At 33.8% G+C, this 15,868-nt stretch overlaps 1 protein-coding gene across 2 annotated transcripts; it reads right to left on the reverse strand.

Moving 5' to 3' along the window:
• Positions 1-948: 948 nt before the first annotated feature.
• LOC140006543 (uncharacterized) lies at positions 949-13,682 on the reverse strand. Of its 2 annotated transcripts, XM_072048612.1 has the most exons (10): positions 13,317-13,682; positions 11,477-11,630; positions 9,884-10,058; positions 9,008-9,123; positions 7,057-7,116; positions 5,388-5,535; positions 4,882-4,948; positions 2,303-2,374; positions 2,109-2,174; positions 949-1,367 (listed from the first exon to the last, which is right to left on the reverse strand). In XM_072048612.1, the coding sequence occupies exons 1-10, from the start codon at positions 13,542-13,544 to the stop codon at positions 1,233-1,235; spliced, it is 1,221 nt and encodes a 406-aa protein (XP_071904713.1). In that variant the 5' UTR covers positions 13,545-13,682; the 3' UTR covers positions 949-1,232. The 2 variants fall into 2 exon arrangements, with proteins under 2 accessions (XP_071904713.1, XP_071904714.1); XM_072048613.1 differs by lacking the exon at positions 9,884-10,058 and having other exon boundaries at positions 9,008-9,058; positions 13,317-13,675.
• Positions 13,683-15,868: the final 2,186 nt, after the last annotated feature.

A 15,868-nucleotide genomic window follows, 5' to 3' on the forward strand; every position in this document is an offset into this window, starting at 1 on the left:
ATAGGGTCACTGCAATTGAGCTATGCAGCACCTTGACATATCATTTCCTTTTTCATTTTTTTCAACACCATTTGCAAACTTTTGCATTCGAATCCCAAAAAGAATTTTTTTTTTTTAAAATGGTGTCCTAGATGTGGCGACACTGTTAATTGATAATTTGTGGTATCTCATGGGATGTACAGCTATATATACCCAAAAAAAAAAGGTACGCTTTTTGCAAAAGTCAATACAAATGGCCTTTGCAGTAAAGAGCCAAAATTTGCCATCCAAGCGAACCTTTGCCACAAAGATTTCTATTTACTTCTCTTGCGTATGTACCTCATTTTGTATTTCATAATTTCAGCAGCATTTTTGAACAATTGACTAACCATAATATATTTCAAAACATACTTTTTAAATTTATGATTTTCTAATATTTTCATTATCAATTAACACTGTAGTCGAAATATTGGCACTCAGCATTGTAACAGACCTCTCATTATCATTGCCGATTTTTTGACCGAATTTTTTTCCCCTTCTTTTGGTGGAATAATTCGATGAATTAATTGCTTTGGCGTTATTTATCCCAACTTAGCTTTGTTGAACTGATGGGAATACTGAGAATCTTATTTTAGATGAATTAACTTCAATAAGAATTGCCCAAACAAATTGTATGTTATTGTAAATTGGTTTCTCTGACAAAATGAAGCATAGCAAAGGATTGTTACTGCATACGCTTTATCTAGAGAAGAGGCAAACTCATCTAATCTTATTTTAGATGAACATCAGATTGAAGATTTCTTGGTGCTCAATATATATGTATATGTGTGTATATATATATATATATAGACATGTATAGACACACATCATGATTCCAACATTAATGGAAATTCTCGACAAAGAAACAACATCTTTATATTTTTTGACCCTTAAAAAATCGTTTTGAATTAGGACAAGAAGATGCAAAAATGAGCAAGCAGCAAAATTAGCACGTTGTTAAGCTGTTGCCTGCAAAACTCCCCCCAGAGTAAAAAAAATACAAGATGGTCACAAATTCTATAGTACAGTCTATATTGATATCCTTGTCATCTCTATTTTGCACAATAAAGCTGTCGCTGATACGCAGGTAGGAGCTGTAAAGTCACAGGTGGTATTGAAACCCTTTTGGCATGAAGGCAAGCACAAAAGAGTCTTTTCTGCACCGAATTGGGGTGAATATATCCTCGACAGATTGAGTTCAACAACAAAATGTTTCAATCAACCTCTTTTTCGGGTCCAACGTACATAGTACAACATGCTGAAATCAAGATAAGTGTACAGCCAACTAGTCTACCAAATGTTGGAACTATTCTAGATAAGCTCATTCCAAGCAATTGAGTTGAAGCAGCCTAATAACAACACCAAGGAGAAGGAAAGAGGATGCAATTAGCAAGAGATATTGTGTTAGGTTTCAAATGCAGTCGTGTAACTAGCATGAAATTAGGATATCAATTCAGCAACTATAATAATTATACAAGAGCCCAACAAATTCCAAATTCCAAACTCCATCTAACTGCTAACAACAGGGCCTTTAACTGCTACACTGTTAATCGTGGTGTTTGAACTAACTAACAACTTCCTATTAGCTAACACTTCTTTCCCGGCTTGTAAATTGCGGAGCGGATTAGAAATCTAACACTTCCATAAGACACTATCACAAACATGAAAGCATACAACTGCATATTTTTCCCTTTCAAGGATTCTCGTAGATATGAATCTCGAGTATATGTGGAGGCATATGGAAAAACTCATTAAGTCAGTGTTATTACATACTGTCAGTACAACTGATCAAATGTTGCATACTGTCATTAAGTCAAAGTTATTATCCAAAAAATAAGAAAAAAATCATTAAGTCAATGTGATCACATAACTACTTACAGATACAGGAGAACTCCCACAATAATAGGCCAGTTTGTTTCCACCTTTTTTTAATATATAAATTACCAAAGCCATAAAATGTATCATGACATCATCAGAAAGACACTGCATGTTCCTAACTGAATGTTACCACATAGAGAGTGAGACAGCTGGTATAAAAGAACTGCATCATATCCAGACTAAATGGTACAGTATGAAGCACTACATAATACCTGAAGATACAGAATATTCACAACTTTGCTGGTTTTCTCAAGCTGAAGTGCACGTGCTACAGTTATCTGAAGAGAGAAAAATGTGTCAATGGGCATCCAAGAAATAGTTATGATCAATATTCAGCCACAATTCGTTTTCAGATCAAATTTTGAAATTCAAACAATGTGAAAGGATTAGAGCTTCAGAGAGTGACCTCTGCCAAGAAAGCTAATGAACCAAGTATCACCATCAGAAGAAGAGTATAAAAACCAGGAAGCACAAAACCCTACATGAGTACACGAAAAAGAAATAGTTGTAAGAAAGCAAGATAAAAAATGATACATCATGTAGTTGGTAAACAGCAGATGTCTTTTAAATCAGTGCAATGTCTAAAACACGCAAAAGAAGCACACATCAGACGATCATTTACATACTTTTGTCCATGCCATTCGAAGCAAAAGATTACAAATTACAATCTTTATTCAACAAAAGAACCTAAACCAAGAGATATGATTAAAAGCTCGTGTCATCTTAATGCTTAATTCACTTAGAGAATAGAAAGGCTACAGCATTTACCTACGGAGTAAATATATATGGCCAAAAGACTCCACTTGTACATTGGATCTGACCTTTTACATTTTCTTGCACATAAAAGGACCTTCTAAACAATTTTCACAAGATTAAAATGTGCCCATAGGTATATCTATCTCAGGATGACAATCGACAAGCAACAATAGATTCTGCTGTTCGAGGTTAACCCGTGACCATGTAAGAATTACAACTCCAACAATCTACCTTTTTTTTCTTTTATTTGCACTTGCATTTTCTAATCTTTTATGTGGCAGTATATGTTGGCTTTCTAAATTACATTCAGTAACAAAACCATCCCATTAGTACCTTATACAATTTGATTTTCTAGTCAAGTTGTTGATTATATTTGAACTCCAACTTTCATATTAGCTTTATCAGTAAACAAAGGCATAAGATTATCTGCTGATAAACTTCCTTAGAATTTTGCTTTTACTTGAGTAGTTTATGCCAATAAAACTAAATAAGTTTGAAATTGCTATAATCTGTTAGGCAAAAAGGAAAAAATAGACTACCAAGCAAAGCCACAATAAAACCAAGTAGATCCAATGCACTCATCAGACAACCATAGTAGAAGCAACATTTTTTGTATGATTTATTGGGGTCAGGATTCTATAAAAAGAAAGTAAAAAAGGAAAAAAGCTCTTTTGTAATTCTTCTCCTTATTTCTGTCCTTGTGATGGCAAGATATAAGCTGCATAGTTGAAAGGAAAAACGCCGGCATTCAGGTCTGTTGAAAAGTTAATAATATTGTTATTACCACTGCTTGAGGCACACTCCATTTGTGTGCTACACAAGGGTGTGCTAAATAAGCAGAGAGAATGTAATTGTTGATTTAGGAGGTGATATATAGTCAATCTAGTAACTCAAAACCAGTAAGGAATTTTTTGAAACCACAAAAAATGACATGACACTAGTCTATCTTCAGGCTATAGATAGAGTAAGAGAAGATTATTGAAAGGAAAAGTCTACAATAAGTCTTTTTAATGAGATTGTATGTCCTAAACCTAAATGAAACATGAGATTGCATGTCTTCACAAAAGCACAGAATCTTTTTGAGGATGACGGCAGATAGGAGTAATCATCCCAAACTCTATGCCCAAGCCAAGAAAGTGTATATTTTGGACAAAAGAAACTACATGAGCAATAAAAGTGAAGGGGACTGAGTCTTGTTATGCAGGAGACTAAACAGACTATTCCTTCTCTCTTACAGATACCTTAGTCTCTTTTTTTCCACGAAGGGGATGAAGGGGGTTAACATACCGAGCTATCCCTTCTCTATCATTTTTTTGTGAGTTCTGAGCTCCTAAGCACCTTGCTATAAAGTTCTTAGGGCTGTTTAAAGTAGCTTCCATTCGCTCATTGTTATTTCCTAATGCCTTTAGTGCATGGACTGATATTATACAAAAAGCAAAAGAAAAACAGTACTTCCCTAATGAGAGCCCCAACTAGAATACAGTGGTGACCAAAATATCATAAAAAAAGCAAAAGAAACTTGCAAAAGCATATAATAAATAAATAGTATCTATAAACAGCTTGAAACCAATAATGAATTACCTCTACTTTTCAGTTTTAACATTAAAAAAGGCATGGGCACATTGTAAAACAAGACAAATGGAGAAAGATAAAGATACTCAGTTGAATATTTTTTTTTTAAATGCGTTTTAGGAGATATCAGTTCAAATGAAACCTGAAAATTGTCAGCAACTAATGGCACAGAATAATCACTTAAAAGTTTAACTCATCCAAACGAAATTGTGTTAAACAACATATATGAGAAAGTTATACACCCTCATTACACAAAAAGGAACTACATTTCTAGCAGCCGTCACAATTACAAATCACGCACTAGAGCACATTGGTAACATTAAAAAGGGAGTAGAAGCACCTTAGATCTCTTGAAATTTCATATGAAAAGACTTGCACCACATTCACCACCTACCCAGTCCCCAAGTGATTTAAGTCTCAATAATTTTTTTTTTTTTTTTTGACAGTCACAACAAGTCATGGCGCAACTAGATGCAATAGCTTTCAGATAAGCAAATAATTGCAACCCTTTTCAATTTAATTTGGAAAACATCATCATTTCAAATATCCATAAACTTGCATGTAATAACACATCTAGGCAATAGCTCATAAAGAAACATGAAATGAATGATACAAACATACAGCAATAAGAAATTTTAACTCAAATTGCAATCTTACTTCAAAGATGAATGCACATATTGCTGCAGCAGGAGTGGCAAATAAGCCAAATGCAAAGACAGTGAGTCTGAAACATCAAAAGAAAACTATCAGAAAAATTGGGAACAGATAAAAAGGCCAATTATGACATACCCACTCATGTAATTTGTATACTTCAAAGGTGTCCAAGATGAAAACTAACATCACAATTTGTTTGGATGAATATCACTGGTCTATCTGATTAAAGCCTCAAACCAAAAAGACAAATAACAGTTCTCAATGTCATAGGAAAGCAACTCTAGTATATTTATTAATGTAAGAAGACAACCAAAGGAGCAAAATATACATTGATAAATAGGACCAAAAGTTTTAGAAATGTAACTTTATTAAATGGGGTAAACCAAAGTTCTTTTCTCCCTCCATTTCCCCACTAGTCAACTATACTCATCCCACCCATCTTCTGAAGTGTAGGAAGTAAATATGTACAAATCAATCAATGAACCAGACAAGCAAACCATTGATCTTACAAAGGTTGATCAGCTGCCTTAGCTCCAGCCCTTATAAAGCAGTAGCTAACTCCGCCAACTGTTGATGAAACTAAACCAACTAGAACTGCATATAAATGATTACTTCCCTTGACATAAGAAATATTTGCTTCTCCAGCTTCAGTTGAGCCTGCCACAAAAAGTTGGACAAATGACACTAATAACAAACAATTCAGTAATGCTAAAGCAGGACATAAGGTATCTGATTATACTATTAGAACATCAGAGGGTGCAGAAAAATTTTATCACTCCTCTTATTTATGATCCCAAGGAAAATAGTAGAGGACAATGAAAATCCTTAAATGGTTTTATGCCTATGGTGGTAAAACTTATTTTAGAAGGCTTTAAGATATTAAAAATTTAGGAACTTGCTAACTAGTTAAAAAGTATAGATGGAAATAGTGCTCTTACAAATATAAATAATAACAGCAACCAGAAAACTAGAATTTTGAGAGAAGCTTTGCAGGATAGTTGCTAATTAACAGGGAGATCCTGGGTAATTTCTGATTTTACAGCATTTCAGATCATTGTACTACTAATTAGAGTATAGATTTCTCTTGCATAGTAGCATAGACCTTTAAAATTTCCATGAATACCATAGAAAAAACTAATGCTTTCTTGACCTTTCATGGGTCAACTACCAGAGAATACATGGCAATCCTCTGCATAGCTTTCAAAATGAAATGACAAATGACAGCTCTTCTAAGTGTTGTGGCAAAATATCAGTCAGGAAATTGTAAGCTAGGAAAAATAATCACCGATTATCCGCTGCTTTAGCAAAATTAATGGTTTGGAATTGAATTCAAACAGGAATCCTTTGGAGCAAACATGCCGAATATATTCCTAACCCTGAAAACATTTACATAAGGATTAAGGACAGCCTAAGCTAGATTAGCTTCAGCTGGGTAATGTTATCTTTCTTCTCTTTTAAAGGTAGTTCACTTGCAACAATTCAGAAAGGAGATTTGTGATCTTAGTGGTACTCTAGTAACTGAACATGGACAAATGGAGACTGTATAAGCATTTGAGCTGTGTAAAGAGATGCACTGGCAAGTTAGGACAGTGCCATAGAAGTATCTATTACTTCTTGCATTTAGTATCCCAGTTTCACGCTAAAGTTTGTCAAATCTTGATAACAGCTTGAACTTTTTTTATTTCTTTCTCTAGAACTATTTCCAAGATCCAGCTTATTCTTATTTTTAATTAAAAAGCAATTAAATATCTAGCTTCCTTGAACTCTTGGATGCTAAATTTGAGGAATAAAATGGAATTACCCATGTCAAAGATGCATAAGGATTGCATAGCTAGAAATATTTTGTATTCTGATAAGTTGGCATTAAGATAAGGTTTGAAGATCCATGCACTAAGTACACTAAGCTTTTAATATGTCATCAGGCTTTTACACTAGGCAGAAATGACAGCTGCAAATATATCTTTCCATATATTTAGAGAAATATGCTTACTTGACTCAGTTTAACAGGTTGTGTTCTGTATAATGTGATCATTGTTATAGAAGTTGAAACAAACATAAGGAAAATGAAAATGCAGGTACATGGGAATATCGATACTCAAAATTAATAAGTTGCATTCCTTCTTCAAGAAGCCAGTCTCATAGAATTACATAAGAAGCTCCACAAACTCGCTTGTTTACCTTGTATGTTGAGCACTGGCCGGAAGATAAAAAGTACGCCAAAGAAACTGCAAGCAAGACCTGTAGAGTGGGTCAAAGTAAACACAAAATGAACAAAAAAGAGGAATACAAAATAAAAAGAATATTTATATTTAAGGGACACAACAAGCAAAATGAAAGATAAGATATAGCTGGAACAGAAGATAGAAAACTTGAAACCTCTTTACACCCAAAGGTGAAGTAAAAATTGGAAATGACGAACTTGTCTCCTACAGTCTTCCAAATGACCCAACTAACTAGTAAACACTTCTAATGCACTGTGATCTTCAGATTCAACATAGGCAACAAGGATATGGTTAGACATCAAATTCGGAATGAAAAAGCAGCAATGTGAGCTTGTCCCTAATTATGCTCATTCCTTCCCTAATTAAACACCCCACTGTTGCATCAATAATGATCTTACTAACAAAACTTCTAAAACTTCTTGGCATTCATGGTGTATTTTCTGAGCATTAAGGTAACATTGACCTATTTTATCTTCCAATTTGCTTGTCCCTGTGGAATGGCTCTTACAAGAAACGAGATCTTGAACCATTTGTCCAATGAAAAGAATCTTTGGGGCATGCTTTAGATTCCTATATAACAAGAGGACCAGCTTTCTGATTAGAGGCAAGCAACATGGGAAAGCATATATTGGTGAGTTTGATGATTCAGCCTAAGTAGGAGGATTAATGAATGATGAATTATCTGTTAGAGGCCCAGTTGTTAAAAATCTAGTAATTCAGCTGCTTGATGCTAAAGCTGGTTCGGGAGTTGAAATAAGGAATCCTACAGAAACTTGTCCTCAAGGTGCCTCCCTGGAAACAACGGACGCTGAGCCTTAATGAGAGTTCTTATTGGAGAATACTGCATCACATGTCAATAAGCAGAAGACCTGCATCTGCTGCCCTTTGCTCTTAAGAATGTTTTTCGTTTGGTTTTAGCCACTAGAAATCAAGTCTTCTATAATCAACAGAATGAAGCAATAAATTTAAGGAAGAGTAAGTTTACTGCAAACATTGGCTAACTTCAAAAAAAACCATGTTCAGAGATTGGAAACAGTTTTGGGTTATGTAATGCTGTCACAGTATATTAATGATTCCTCTAGCATTGAGCATGGTTTCCAATATAACTGCATCAAAGATATTTCAGAAATTTTGGAAGTACTTTTTATGTATTTTTTAGGTTTGGCATGTAGTCCACTTGGATTAGGTTTTAAAAGCGCAAATATATTTGGGGTTGGAATCAAGTCCTATCAGCAATCGATAAAACACCAAGGATAACTTGTTGCTAAGGCACAAAAGTCAACCTCAATCAGATTTAGCTGGTCTCAACAATATTTCTCTGTGTAGTATCTGATGCCAATGTCCCAAGGTAGGGCATCCCAAATGCTCCAATTAACGATGACCCTTCTTGTAGCTATAATTCAAGCTTTGCAGCCATTCTTTTAGAGTGTATGATGTTATTACAAGCCTAATGTCTTTAGTATTTAGGTCAAACTTCGCACTTACCTGTTCTTTAGAGCTAATTCAAAGCTTCATTTTCCTCTTTTACCAGAAGAATTTCAATACTCAGAAATCCGATATTCCTTAATCTTAACCAATGAAGATTGCATAATTTCCTTAACCAACTTCGTTTTTCAATTAGACCGTCTAAGTCGTACTAAGTAGTACTTGAAAACTTTTCTCAATGCGTCTTCAGGAAATTTTCTACTTCATGGAGAACTTGTAAACTTTTCTCCTTTTCTCTTCAAAAGACCTAGTTGTGTCCAAGGCCTACTAAGCAGTACTTCTAGACTTTTATCCTTATCTCTTCAGATTACCTTCTACTTCCAACAGACTGATAATTGCAAATAGGTTTGCAGTACATGTAATAGTTGCCTAAATTACAGATATATTGTCACTGTAGAATGTCTAATAACAAAGAAAATTACCTCCTATTTCTGCAATTTTTAACTTCTCATGCAATATGACTCTTGCAGCAACTGCAGCCACAATTGGAGTAGTAAAGTTCAACATGATTGCCTGAGAAAGAGGTACTCTTTGAATGCTGAAAAGGAAATTAGCTCACACATTGTCACAAGTAAATCATCAAAGTCCACAAACATAACTCACCAAAAAAGAAAAACCAAACGCATGGAACAGCAGAGTAAAATAAAAGAACAAAATATTTAATTATGCAAATGAGAACATCAACCCCCCTCCCCTCCCCCCCCCCCCCCCCCCAAAAAAAAAGAACTAGCTCTGACGAACAACCCAAAAAATAGAAGAGAAAAGAAATTATATAACGGCTAAAAATGCTGCAAATGAGTTCCTTAGAAAGTCAAAGAATAGAACATGAGCAGATTTATTATCATTCCAACTGCCAATAAGGGTGATCTAAGTGCTACTTGAAAAACTGAAAGCAGCGTTGTAACAGATACAGTTTTTGCATAGTGGTGTGTAATATTGTGTAAGCTCAAAAGCTGTATTTGACAAAACAAAATAATTTAGCATGTGTACATCTAGAAAATGTTTAAGAACCAGAAAGTAAAAATGTAAGATAGATAAAAATATAGTGGCTTTATACACAATCTCAAAAGCACTCTAAGTTCTGCAGACAAGACTTAAAAGAAGCACTTCTGTAGCAACAGAGTATAGATACAATCTGTAATAAGTCCTCGGAAAAGGCTAAATCATGCTTCCACTTATTAAAATGATGTATAAACTGCATGGAAGAGAAATTTACAATAAACAAGATCAGCAGCTGAGCTTACTAAGTTGTTAGTCTGACCAAATGCAACTCAATTGGTTCAAGCATTAGAACTCACCAATAAATAAAACTCAACAATGAGAGGTATCCCATGAATGCTCTTAGAACCAATAGTTTTCTGACACTTGATGTACCAAATATTGGCTGTCTGCTTCTTTTCAACCATACAAACGACAAAATCAAAATAACTGTACATCTGGTAAATGCCATCTCAAAAAGAGGAATTGATTGAGCTGTCATTAAGGATGAGCAAAACGATTTATTCCATTAGAATGGGCACAACTTGAAGCATGGGAAGAGACAAGACATTACATGCCCTGAATGAAAAGATTACCCTGTCATTTTAATGACGAAAGATGAAAGTATAAAAGGACCCATTTCAATTAGAGATTCATATCAAAGTAAATAAAGGGGTAATCACGAAAACTCAGAACGAATGCTACATAATATACTTCTAAGATTTACCAAAAACCACCATTCTAACATCTAACTCTTTGCTCTGATTAAAAATCTGTATTGAGTTTCAAGATGGACATTATCGTGGTTGAAGCTAATATTGCAGAGCTGACCAAGCACTAAAAACAGAAAAATCTGTAACATGGTGACTTATAGAGCCAGGGCACCGTAAATCTTGCAGATCCATGGTCCAATTTTAAATGGAAAGCAGCATATTGAACTTGAAACATTTCTCACAATTCTCAAATATGTAAATAGTTGTTCAGCTTTAGCTGAAATGCCCACATTTGCATTAATTAAGCAGAAAAAAGAAAAGGATGTATTCAGACTTCTAAACAAAATAAATTAACTAGTAAAAAAAGAAACATTGCAATTATAGAGGAAAAAAGAGTAATATCCAGTCAATTCACCAAAGAATTGTCAATCAGTTAATTACATTTACTAAGACAAAAATTTAATGATTTATTACTTCATGAAAACATCTAAATATCATCTCTTCATATAATGGTTCAACTTTATATTTCTAATTGGATATTTTACCATCCAATTACTCTATGTATTATGGTCATCAAAGGACTGGAGAATCCATTAGTTTTGACAAACCAAAAAAGGATTTAACTGAAGGAAATCTCAACGTAAAGGAGATAAGAGGAAATCTCTGGCATAATTAAGCTTATATATGCCTTAAATGTCTTTGACTCTTTGACTCCTAAGACCACTATTTGACATCACCATAATTTAAAGCTATGCATACAATATTTTCCATGGTCGAGTGGGGGACATAGTCAAAGAAAATACAGCCAGTCATGGAGGAGAGGAGGGAAGCTCCCATATTTGAAAGATAAGGAACCTTCAAGCCCGAATCATGTACTCCACCTTTTCAATTGAAGGCCCAAATTTTCATCTACATAGTTCGGAAGGATTAGCTTTCACTCCTTACATTGATCACATAAAGTTATTAATGAGAGGACAAATCTTCACCAATCTCTTTCTCGTAAAGGAAGATGTAATTGGCCTCATGTTTATTCACACCAAGAAAAAAGATGATAACTAAATAAATCACACAAAGCTTATAATTGAAACCACAGAAATAAAGATCTCTCTTCAAAGTGCTAAGCAACTAACAACTTGTTCAAAATAACTTTTTGTTTGATTGAGAGCTATTATTCGTAAATTGAATCAGTGAGTTACTTACCAGTGAAAACATCTGAAAGAACTTCCATGATACAGTAGATAATAGATGATAAGGCCATGCATAGCATACCAGAGTACCTAGAACCATCCCATATCCAAACGGTAAACTGCACGAATGGTGATGTCTCTGTTTCAGCCAATCTTGTTATTTGCTCCTGTAAGATACTAAAAGTAAGAAATATAATAGCCTTTCCTATGTTTAACCAACATATTTGAAGCAGAACAAGCATAAGTGATTCATACCAATAAAACTATGGCCAGAAACAGTTTACTTCTCTGGGAAACCAAATTAGCACATGAAATACTAGCCATCAACCAGATAACAAATTCTACCCACTGATGCATTCTGAACAAGACTAGAAATTTTTTTTCTTGATATATGTGTGTAAATTGGAATAAAACACAAGAATCAAGCAGCAGTACAATGCCTTTACATGAGAATCCCAACTCAAGAAAATTAAAAGACAATAAAAACTAGACAGCCAAAACAAAGACTTTTGAAGCTTCAATTTAATCATAATGATCAGCCAACCACTAAATACTCATCCTACTGCAAGAATTGATACTTCCTATTTCAGACAGATGTAACTTTGACTCATCATATTTTCAAACAACATCAGAAAACTATAAAAAAAAAAAAAAAAATCAAAGGAAAACAGTAACAGATACAAAAGAGCTACTTATAGCATTCAATTAAATTTAAGGAGAAAGAGCAATATCCCAAATCCACTAGAAATCTAACACCAGTCATGTAAAACAAAGAGAATGATATTTCAGTAGGTAATCAAGTTCTTTTAAGTTATGTAGAAATAAGTGGCAAATAATGCCGTTACTCCCCTTTTCCAGTAAGGGTTTTGGTCAGTGAATTGTAATTAGTGTTTAGAGTTAACTACAGTAAACAATCACCAGCAATGACAGAATAGTCTATTTGCCCCTTCAAGAGTACTAACAGAATTAAACAGCTGGGACAAGATTAAAAGAAATTCAGATACTTGGGCTTCCATCTGAGGAGGTTAACTGTCATTAATGTTCTCTCCCACTTAGAAATTGTCAATTATGCTTCCTAAAGTATTGGAAGAAAACCAATAAAGTGAACAAGTTCCATGGAATTTCCAATGGGAAGAATATAAACCATCTCATCTTCATCAATTTCTCAGCTCAATCTTCAGCAATTCCTGATAATCTATCAAACTTAGAATCACTTGGCCATAAAATCCATCTTACTAAACCATCCACCGATCCAGCATTTGATACTACCAGATATTCATCGTCTTTCAAACAGGTAAAGTACTGGATCTAAAACCATTCCCTTTCAAATAATAATCAACCCTTTTTTTCAAACAATCAACCTTATAATAGCACAAAACTTTGATCGCCAGCTCAACACAACTAACCAAAAATCGAAAATTAAGTAGCTTATATTCAAAGCTTTGAAATTTCATCCTTTATCACAAATAAATAACTATTACATATATTTTCCTATTCATAAGTAGTTTCTCAAGAAATATAATTGACAGTGATCACCCAACAACAAAAAGAATACGATTCCAGTATAAGCAAAGTCAAGTCTATGCAATTTTAAGGAGTGAAGTTCAACTTAGATTAGAAACATATCCGAATTTCAAATACTAGCTCCAAAAATCTACTATACTAAGCTCGGCTTGATCAAATAAATAAACATTTTTTTCCGTTTGAGTAATTAACTATCTATAGAACATTATTTCTACTGTAAATTACACAAATAAACAAATGTTTGAAGCCAAAAAAAAAAAATTCTCCATAAATACTTGAAATGAACAGACAAAATGTTGAAATTTTGCAAGATTTTCAGCGAAATTCACCTTAACAGGCCTTCTTCTGGAGTGAGAAACGGAGAAGATGTTGACTCTAGGTCTTTGTGATTGATTCAACAATGGAGTAATATGTTCATCGGAAATTGAAATCGCGTCCTCCATAGGAGAAGAAGAAGGTGATAATGATTCTGTTGCGGCGGTTGCGGTCATCTCCACTGCCACTCCACCACCGTGCTCAATGTCTTCTCCTCCGCTGTTGTCTGCCGGCGAAGCCATGGCTTCTTCTGCAAAATTTTGAGCTAAAATTTTTTGGGAATTTGAAATTTTAATTTTTGATCCACGGATGAATAAAATATATATAATAAGTCGTGGAAAGTATTGGGAGGCTTTTGGTCAAAAGTTTGAAAGTGAGGTATGTGCCACAGTGAATTAATTGCTCTTATATTCCAACAAAATTCTTTTAAGGTTTAATTATATTTAGCCCCCTGTAATTAATGATCAGTTGCAATTAACCCCTTACATTTATGAAATCTATAAATTACCTTTGATAACTAATAATCCAATTTATAATTCTCAAATGACACTTCTTCTTATTCTATTCTTTCTCGTTTATCCTATGCTTAGATATTTTTTCTTCACTTTCACTACTTTAATCATATGCATATATGAAAATTTCAAAATAATCTATTGGAGAATTTCTTCTCACAGTTCAATATGTATAATAATTTTAATAGAAAATACTCGTAGTAACAAATTTAAAATTTATGTATTTGGTAAAAAAAAAATGTAAGCATTTTCTTTGTTAGTTATTACATCAACCAACTTTGTTTGTCAATTTTGTTCATATTTGAAATCCAACTTCCAAATCCATAGTATTCTAATTGCTTATCACGAAGATTATTGCCTATTTGTTGGGATGTTGAAGTTGATTGAGAGCTAAACTAACACAATATTTGGTCTAATATGTGAGAGTGGCAAAAGTTATTGCGTTGTTTGGATTGCGAGTTTTCGTACAAAAATTCTCTCAACACATTTTTAAATTGCATTTTTTCCTACCTCGTATATATCACATTGCTAAACAAAGAAAAAGAATGATAGAAATGGGATGGAAATTATTGATAGCCATAGACGAATCTGCCTACAATACATTCATGTCCCTATTCATTGTTTGTATAAAATACTACTATGTATTATTTTGATGGGAAAACATGAATAACTAAGCAAAGAGATTGACTAGACTATTAAACGACTAAATTCATTGGAGAAAAAAAAAATTGATCCTCTCTGTTCATTGGAGTTTGTGTTAAAATTAAACCTCCTTTTAATTTTTAACCACCATTTTATGTTGTATAAAAAATTGCTACTTGAATCAAGAAGGATCATTCCATTAAAAAATTGAGCCCCTTTGTACAATCTTTAGAACAATGGCAGATGAACAAACAGGTATTTCTTGAAGTAACTTTTTATCATTAACCCATCCAGCTCACTATTTTTGCAGAAATTTCCTATCAAGATTAACACTTAAGTACATAATTAAAACAATCAGAAGAATCCATCTATATGAACAAACTACTGTACAATTCATAAGAATACCTTTTTTTTGCATGTCTACTGAGACAACAAAATTAGAAGTTGCAGGAGGATCAAGCAGCCAAAACCAAGAACACATGAATCAATTTTAGAAACCATGGTGGAGAGTGAAGCCATTTTACATAAACATAAATTTGTCTCTCTCTTTGTTTTCCTCAATGGATTAGGCAGTATCACTTATTCCTACCCTGGAAATTGGGTTTTAATGACAACCTGATTTCTTCAAGAGATCAGCCTTTAGTTTCAGCTGTAAAGTAATAAGCAAATGTTTGCTGCAATCAAGGAAAATCTGCTGAAGCCTGCATAAACTGGAGCCACACCAAATTTCTCCACCAGTTCAAGCAAAAATAGACACACGAAAACGTTGCATACCTGATCAATCATCACGAAAGCAGAATAACTCAGATGGGGTATAAAACTAAGATGGAGAATCAAGTAGTACAAAAGCACAGAGATTTTTCTCTTTATGTTATATGAGAGCTTATTAGAGAAAACACCTCAACTCCCTTAGATTCAACTGTTTAGTCACTATTGTGGATATTCCAACAAGCCGACAGTATAGCTTGGTGGACAAATTGAATACAAAAACCATGATTTCACAGACAAATACTTTTAAACATCTGAAATATTGCAGGATGAAATAAACAGCAACACCAACAGAGTCCATAGGAAAGCAATTACCTGATGATTGCACCAAGAACAAGAGGTATTGTGTCTACTTGAAAACCAACTTTATCCACAAGAAAACCAGACCTTATGCTTCCGATAAATGCACCACCAATAAATGTACTAATGACAAGTTCCTGGAGAAAGGAATTTCCTTCAGAACCAAGTTCACAATAGATACAATAGGACCATTCATCACTCTGCACTAGACAACCAAGAAAGTTAAAAGCAAACATACAATCTAAGAAAATCAGTACCTCAATAATTGTTAGATTGTTCATGACTCAGATAACAACAAACATGGGTATATATTTATTTTTGAGTAAAACAAGATTATGTATAAC

The sequence above is a fragment of the Coffea arabica genome, chromosome 5e, assembly GCF_036785885.1.
Source record: "Coffea arabica cultivar ET-39 chromosome 5e, Coffea Arabica ET-39 HiFi, whole genome shotgun sequence".
In the NCBI taxonomy this organism is placed as follows: Eukaryota; Viridiplantae; Streptophyta; class Magnoliopsida; order Gentianales; family Rubiaceae; genus Coffea; species Coffea arabica.

What these genes read in the sequence shown, in the direction of transcription:
- LOC140006543 (XM_072048612.1), bottom strand. Translation starts at nt 13,544, where the DNA reads ATGGCTTCGCCGGCAGACAACAGCGGAGGAGAAGACATTGAGCACGGT. An exon ending in TTGTTGAGTTTTATTTATTG is followed by an intron (nt 9,124 to 9,883) that starts GTGAGTTCTAAT and finishes TTTCCTTTTCAG; the next exon opens with CATTCAAAGAGTACCTCTTT. An exon ending in TGAATATTCTGTATCTTCAG is followed by an intron (nt 1,368 to 2,108) that starts GTATTATGTAGT and finishes TGTTGTTATTAG; the next exon opens with GCTGCTTCAACTCAATTGCT.